We start from the raw sequence: 7,512 nt of genomic DNA on the forward strand, positions 1-7,512 counted from the left end.
AATCACCTAATTTGGGCCAACTCCAAAACGGGTTAGCTAAGTTTTTAGCACAAAGATTGGTTTCAATAATCGAACTTCATGTCTATTTTTTAAGGCTAAAAGCTTAGCTAAACCATATTAGCTTTGGGTAAAGTTTAGTGATTTTAACAATATTATATGAGTTATTAATTCAAAGAATATTGTAACCATTTGGCTTCTTTTGTAAAATGCCTGATTTTGGTGCTTAGATTTTTTATTGTTGAAAATGGCTTTTTGGTTTTCTTTTTTGTTTCTTCTTGTGTTAGTTTTTATTGATTTTTTACGGAAATGAAGGTAAGCATGTGTAGTCCAATAATAAGCATTGTAATAATAATATTAGATTAATGAGTTATAAATAATATAACGATGCAATAGTATTTTTCTTTTTTTTCTTAGTAGAAGCTATAATTATTAGTTATTTATTTTAAATATTTTATAGAGCTTATAAGAATTTTATATTTAGTATTCTAATAAACTCTAAGGATTCCAGATACACCATTTTCGACGACTGGCATACTCTGAATCAATTTATACTGTTGAATCTCCATATAGTAACCACGCAAGGACAATTCATTGATAAGACGTTTTTAAATTTATAAAAAAAAATTAATTAATATTAAACGAAATAATCAAATTTTTGTTGCTTGGTTGATTCATATTATTTATGAATTAAACACTGAACTTATTGAAAAATTGCATTTATTTTTCCTTCTAATAATAAAATGTAATATTTTATTATTTGCTGGTCATTTATATATTACGTATATAAAAAGCGGGAATGATAGTGGGGGGGGGGGGGTCACATTTGAAGCTTTTAATTATCAAATATTACTAGTCAGGTGACATAATCTTAGTAGTTAATGTGCTTTTAAGAAAAATAGCTATATAAGTGGTACCTCCAGAGTACCATTGAGATGGATAAATAAAAATTTTAGTCAAACAACAAATTTTGCTAAAAGATTGCCAATGCTTATGTAAATCGAAGAGTTAGGTTTATCATATCCTACACCTTCACAAAAATTTATTTTAAAAAATATATTCGCCATTGATTTGAAACATTTATATTAGTTATATCATTTATATTAATATTAGGAAACGCGGTATATTTTTGATCTCTATAAATTTCTATCAATGTGACATCATTTATAAGCACATGTTTTTGTAAATCTATTCTCCATCTGTATCAGATGTATGTTGATTTTCATCGTCTTGGCTTCCTTCCGATGAACTACTGCTTATATCATTTAAGTCTCCTACATTTTTGTAACTTGCAAAGATAGTGTTTAAGGCATTGGTTTTATGGTTATTTTTTGGTTTACTTGTTCCCTTCGTGATCATAGCTTCGTTATCGGTGGCTAGTAATTGATTTTCTATGCCAGTTTTATTATTCAGCATGATTAGAATGTTTGGGAAGAGGAGAATGAGGCCTTTTCTGGGATGAAATGGATACTTCATTGTAAAGGGCTATAGTATAAATGAAAAAATATATCGAAAAAACTATAATTTGTGGAAATTATATATATATATGGCATTGGGATGGGCAATTTTAGAATTTTGAAATTCCGATTTTAAGGGAAATGTATTCCAAAATATGTAATGTTGATGATCCTTCAAAAAATATTTACATTTTCTTCAGGGAGTATTTGGAAATATATAAAGTCCAACCACTATAGAGATTTTCTTGGAGCTAGAATTTAATTTAGAGCTGAATCAGACTTTGACAAAATTTTATTTTGTTTTCTTAATGTTTTATAAATATTATTTTTTAAAATAACACCAAAATTTCTTATTTTCCTTCAGGACTTATATTTTTTTGGCTTTTCTTTAAATATATACAGCGGCGTAGACAATGGAGTGTTTACACATAACCCCCCAAATTTTTTAAAAAATTTTTATTTTATAAATTTAACAATGTAATTTATATTGTTAAACAAATTAGATAGTTTTAAATTTAATAATAATTTATATTGTTAAATATAAATTAAATAAACTGAAAAGAACAAGCAACATCTATAGAGATCATAAAAAAAACATAAGATTCTAAAATATTTTAAATTGGGGAAATGTTTTAATGTATTTAGACAGATATTTAAGTGACTTAGGTTTTTATTTCACTTATAACAGGTTTAATTTATTGATTAAAAACACTAATTGTTGAAGCATGTACTAATCATGACTTACATTAGTGATCTGCATCGGACATTTTTCAAGCCCGACCCGGCCCGAAATTTTTAAAAAAAGGTTTTGCCGGCCCAAATCCTACATTTTTTTTAAGCAAATTTAACAGCCCGGTCCGTTATAGAAATTAATTTTTATAATTACTCAAAATAAAATACATATGTTATATGGCGACTAGTTCTATAAATAAAATGAAATATTTTTATTTTACATAAAAAATTCAATATAAAAAATTTAAATATATTTTAAAAAACCAAGGCCTGACCCGACCCGAATTTTATTTTAAAATATTAGGCCCGTACCCAACCCGCAGGTCTCTACCTTACATATCGCTCATTGTTTCTATAATTTTCCTTCTAATACGATGCCTTTCTTGCTACTTTATTTTGTTTTGCTGCTAATGTTTTTCTTTAAACTACCTAGGTTGAAGCTTTAAAAAGAAGATGAAATACACACTAAGTATTGACATAAATATCATGGATAATGCTTCCATATCTTTGAATGACTTCACGCTTTTTGGTTCGTAATTCCGTCAATTTTTTGTGGCTGGTAAAATTGATTAAAGAATTAGTAGATAAAACACTAAATATCAACACCAGGCAGGTAGTTATAAAGTCTATATTCTCCATTCTGGCATGATTCTGATTTTGATAAATTCTCTTCCCTTTCTAATAAAGCCGTACTTGGTTTGGTATAAGTTTCAGCTTTTTCCAAAAACTTGGCTAACTTTGCGCTCAAAGTGTGATATCACAGTTTTTATTTTGTTTGTAACTCGGTTTCAATTTGTGATTATCATGCATTAAATATTAGAGAACGCCAGATATATAGTTTTTTTTTATATTTCCCATCCTGGCATGATACCAATTAAATTTTTCTTTTATGCTGGCTACTATACTGTTTAAAGTCAGACACTAATGTAGAAAACATTGTCATATTTAAGAATTAGTACTTCCAATTGTTCAGTCAAATTTAATGGAGAGATTATCAAGGAAAAATCAATAATATATATTTTCAAAGGAGGGACCAGATTCCTGGCTCCCTTGCTGAGTATATTGTTTTGATGAGGAATTGAATTATATTCAGGAATATTGTTTGATACTTTTGAAATTTAAACTATAGAGGTGGCCAATACCCCTTGTTTGTAATCATATTTTTTTCCTAAATATGAATTCATTATTTTAAAAGAAAGAAGGTGTTGTAGTTTTTCTTTTTCCTTCTATTTCTTATTACTTTTAAAATTTTGTTTCTGAATTAAGTTTAATTTTGAAAGACATTTTTATTGCTTAGATTAATAAAATAAATAAATAGTTTGTGGAAATAGAAAATTATGTATTATCATATTGGTCTTGGTAAAAAAAAATTGTATTAGTGCATCTCAGGTTTAAATATTCATATATATTTTTTATTCTAAAATAAAATTTTGGATTGGATCTTAGAAAAAGAAAAAATTGGAAATTTTTTTCTACTTCTATCCCATCAGATCCTAAAAAATAGGTTAGATACAAAGCTATTGTTCTCTAGAGATTTACTTTTATCAGAATCTTTATTGAGATTTTGACTATGAGCATCTTTAATATTTGAGTGTTCTTTGTTAATAGAAGGTTGTTTTACTCTGATTATACCTGATTTGACCAAATTTTTGAGACTAATTCTGTCTTGCAATGTATTATTTTGGAGTATTGAAGATGAATTTGAAACTTGAGTGATATTTGTGCTGGGAAGTACCTTTAATGATTGTTCCAAACTATATTTTTTGGCATCCTCGTAAAAAATTTTTTAAATATTATATAATTCAAGAGTTAAGGAGATTAGATAAACTATTACCACTCTTATTGTCAATCAATATATATATTTAAAATTCAAAAAAGGATATTCTAAATTGAGCTAGTTCAACAAGTTCTTCATGTTCAATATCCCTTTCTTTCTTGTATTGTTTTTCAAATACATTATCCAAAAATGAAGATTCATCATCATTTATTCCTCTTATCTGATTTTCTATTTTTTTTAAATAGAGGTACTTTTAGAAAAATGTAAAATACTAAATTTTTTCCTTTCTTCATATATAGCATCCTCTTTGTCTTTTTGTTCCTTTAATCTTTCAAATAAAGATTTTGAGTCATATTCCACTTCTGGTCTCTCTAGTATAATATGTGTTAATATAGTAGATATTTAATAGTTTATATTTTTGATTTGATACAATTTTTAAACCTTTAGGCTCCTCGGGCTTTCTAACCCTATCCCATTCTTCTTGTCTTATTCTTTTTAACTCTTCTATTTCATCTTGTGTTATAAATCTTTTGTTGAGTGAAGAAAGTTGAGGATTATCCATATGATTTTAAAAGAATTTTTTCAAAGCCGAATTCTAAAGAGTTAACATATGTTTTTTTGTCACGTGATAGATCAGGGATTTATATTTGGAAATGTATATAATATGCTATTTTTAATTGTTGAGGGTAGGAAAATATATGTTATTTTGTGAATTAAAAAATATTATGTAATCTTTCATTTATATAATAGTTTACACTAGTGTTATTATAAGTTGAGGGTGAGAGAAATCTCTGCCCATCCACATGAAATATGAAAATTTTTAATTTGTTCAAATATTATATACTTTTTATGCCTTAAAAGTGCAAATTATAATCAAACTATACATCGAGTTTAAATTTGATCTATGATATGAATTTGAAATAAACCACCAAAAATAACTTTACATTTAATTCAGCAAAAAAGTAAAATATTGCTAAATTTTTTTAGTAAATATAATAAATTTTTTAAAATTATTTCATCAAATATTAGTAGGATGAGGCCGCAGCTATACGGCAAATGGCATAAAAAGGCACAAACTTCTATTTCATTTTTAAGGTTAATTGTTCCAAATTTGGTCAAAATATATTTCTACACATGCTATTTACATATTTATCAAAAATATTTTTAAGCCCTTTTCATTTACTTTTTTTATCTGGTAGTTTTTGTTTTGAGGCATAATCAATGTTTTAAATTCTATAGCTCTTATAGGATATATCCAATGATATATATAACATAGATTGGCGATTCATTCATTAAATGCATGATATCACATTGCAATCAGCTGTAGCGCCATTTTGTAGTTTGGATATCCATTATTTGTCAGCATGAAATATTAATACATATATAATATTGCCAAAACTAGTCTACGAAGATAATTTATTTTGAAAAGTTTCCATTTATATATTATTTTTCTTATATTCTCAAATATTATGGTAAGATTATAATTTGTTTTAATTATTTCTTAGTCTAGTGAATTTTTATGAACAAAGATTAGCTGATTATACCTAAAAAAAATGATTCTAAGACTAACCCTCCTTTTAATTTTTTAAAATATAGTTTAACATAATTCAGTATGGACTTATAAATCATATGTTAATGCATTTTAGGATACATACAAAACATGTCTTCTAATATCACTATAATTTATTATTTTATTTAGAAAATGGGAGTGTGCTGTGTTCAGAATTGTAATAAAACAATTCCATGACAAGTATCCTGGAAATTGGAAAGGAGTTATTAATTGGAGAAAATCCTAAAATAAAGTATTATATTTAACTTATAACAAGAGTTATTCATTAAATTTTAATATAATAATATTTTTTTAAGGTTCTTTTTAACGTATAAAACATCACAAGATCATTTAGAATTATATTTTTGTAGTATTCGTAGCAGGAGTGGATTTAATGATAATCCATCAGCTTATCAACTACGATCTGCTGTTCGCACTACATTAATAGCGAAATTAGATCCAACAATCACGGGAAATAGCATTTCCTTAGATAATACACACGTATTATGTTCAAATTTTCAAAATAATCATAATGATGTTAACATTATCAAACCTATAGCCAATCTAGTACCCATACCCACCACTTCATCTTATTATTTTAGAAACACAAACCCACATATCCCGAAATTATCTTTATATTTAGATAATGTATCAACTTATATATCGGGATATATTGTACACCAACTTATTAAAGAAAAAAAGCTACGTTGTGATGTTTGCATTACAGCAATGGTTAGTGATTCTTATAATGATAATAATATCAATAATATGCTAATAAATATTAAAAATAATGGGGGGGGGGGGGGGTTGGTGATACCTTCTACTAGTATGTCCAAACTATGCAGAATATGTGAAAGTTCATTTAGAACTTATCAAAATGAAATCACACATAAAAATATTTTAAAAAAAATTGAAGTATTAATTTTTTCCAAAATAATAGGTACAAATATTTAAAAGAAATGAGTTTAATATTTTTTGAATAGGCACAAATCTCTTTATTGATCTGATCATATCATTGAACATGAAATTGGGTACAGCCATTTTCAAATTTTTGTAAAATTAATTGTTCAAAAGTAAACAATTATTAGATTTTATACTATTTTTTTTAAAGATATTTAAATATTAGATTTTATCATTTTGCTTACTTAAGAAACCAGGAATTGAGAACTGGTATGCGACAGAATCTTACGAAAGCAATACAATTTAATAATCAATAAGTCATCATATATAATAATATATATATCTTCTTTTATATTTTAAAAATTATATTGTATAAGGAATGACCATATATTAGGCATATTATAAAAATTATGATCTTATATATTATCTATGCTAATTAATTATATTAATTTTTTATAGGTGATGATATAATCAAAAATGACAAAAATGTACTCAAAAATAATATGAAAGTGAATTGTTGCAATATCTTTTCCTTTTCAAGGCCTATACATTTATATCATTATATACTTATTAAATATACTTTAAATAAATGATTTATATAATATAATTTATACTCAAGCAAAAAATGATATTATTACATTATGTATTTATTGAAAAAAAATAAAAGATATTTTTTTATTTGTCATTTATAATTAAGATGAAATAATCAAAACATAACAAATGATCAACTATGAAGAGAATCTTAATAGTATATACTTTTGGAGTTATCTTTAGTTCTTCCTTTATAATAAAATTAATAATACAAAATAAAAAAATTAACAGCACCTATTTCTCTTATTAGTAACAAAATTTGTAGATTTTATTTAATTTTATCTATACAGGTCTATTTTTTACATAAACTTATGAGTGATTATTGTTTTAAGTTATAAGCCACTATATTATATAAAATTAAAAGTACTAGCTACTACAATAAATATAGGTGCATCTATGATATTTATTATTAAGACAGGAATCATAAAAGATTATATATGTAAAATATAAAAATAATATATTTATTATTTTTAATTAAAAGATTCTATAAATGAACAACATGTGTGTAA

The 7,512-nt window shown here is 25.3% G+C and overlaps 2 protein-coding genes and 1 long non-coding RNA gene across 5 annotated transcripts; 2 read left to right on the plus strand and 1 right to left on the minus strand.

Moving 5' to 3' along the window:
* Window positions 1-1,030: 1,030 nt before the first annotated feature.
* On the minus strand, window positions 1,031-4,565 carry LOC135924689 (PSME3-interacting protein-like). Of its 2 annotated transcripts, XM_065459788.1 has the most exons (7): window positions 4,405-4,565; window positions 4,236-4,334; window positions 4,070-4,191; window positions 3,726-3,960; window positions 3,663-3,679; window positions 1,338-1,482; window positions 1,031-1,285 (listed from the first exon to the last, which is right to left on the minus strand). In XM_065459788.1, the coding sequence occupies exons 1-7, from the start codon at window positions 4,523-4,525 to the stop codon at window positions 1,272-1,274; spliced, it is 753 nt and encodes a 250-aa protein (XP_065315860.1). In that variant the 5' UTR covers window positions 4,526-4,565; the 3' UTR covers window positions 1,031-1,271. The 2 variants fall into 2 exon arrangements, with proteins under 2 accessions (XP_065315860.1, XP_065315859.1); XM_065459787.1 differs by having other exon boundaries at window positions 1,031-1,482.
* Window positions 4,566-5,312: 747 nt separating this feature from the next.
* LOC135923967 (uncharacterized) lies at window positions 5,313-7,025 on the plus strand. Of its 2 annotated transcripts, XM_065459005.1 has the most exons (4): window positions 5,313-5,391; window positions 5,663-5,765; window positions 5,830-6,244; window positions 6,872-7,025. In XM_065459005.1, exons 2-4 carry the CDS (start codon window positions 5,707-5,709, stop codon window positions 6,881-6,883), a joined length of 486 nt encoding a protein of 161 aa, XP_065315077.1. In that variant the 5' UTR covers window positions 5,313-5,391; window positions 5,663-5,706; the 3' UTR covers window positions 6,884-7,025. The 2 variants fall into 2 exon arrangements, with proteins under 2 accessions (XP_065315077.1, XP_065315078.1); XM_065459006.1 differs by lacking the exon at window positions 5,313-5,391 and having other exon boundaries at window positions 5,628-5,765.
* LOC135923968 (uncharacterized) lies at window positions 6,259-6,856 on the plus strand. Its single transcript, XR_010571308.1, has 3 exons — window positions 6,259-6,452; window positions 6,496-6,585; window positions 6,624-6,856. It is a non-coding gene; the product is annotated as an uncharacterized LOC135923968 (long non-coding RNA).
* Window positions 7,026-7,512: the final 487 nt, after the last annotated feature.

This window comes from Gordionus sp. m RMFG-2023, chromosome 2 (genome assembly GCF_954871325.1).
Source record: "Gordionus sp. m RMFG-2023 chromosome 2, tfGorSpeb1-WG-v2, whole genome shotgun sequence".
Lineage (NCBI taxonomy): Eukaryota > Metazoa > Nematomorpha > Gordioida > Chordodea > Parachordodidae > Gordionus > Gordionus sp. m RMFG-2023.

Bases quoted from the DNA above. Each gene is read 5' to 3' on its own strand.
- LOC135923967 (XM_065459005.1), top strand. From the start codon at position 5,707: ATGACAAGTATCCTGGAAATTGGAAAGGAGTTATTAATTGGAGAAAAT. The intron at 5,766-5,829 runs GTATTATATTTA...TATTTTTTTAAG, and splicing joins GGAGAAAATCCTAAAATAAA to GTTCTTTTTAACGTATAAAA.
- LOC135924689 (XM_065459787.1), bottom strand. From the start codon at position 4,525: ATGGATAATCCTCAACTTTCTTCACTCAACAAAAGATTTATAACACAA. The intron at 4,335-4,404 runs GTTTAAAAATTG...ATATTATACTAG, and splicing joins AAAGCCCGAGGAGCCTAAAG to AGAGACCAGAAGTGGAATAT. The intron at 3,961-4,069 runs ATATCCTTTTTT...AAAATTTTTTAC, and splicing joins TTGAACTAGCTCAATTTAGA to GAGGATGCCAAAAAATATAG.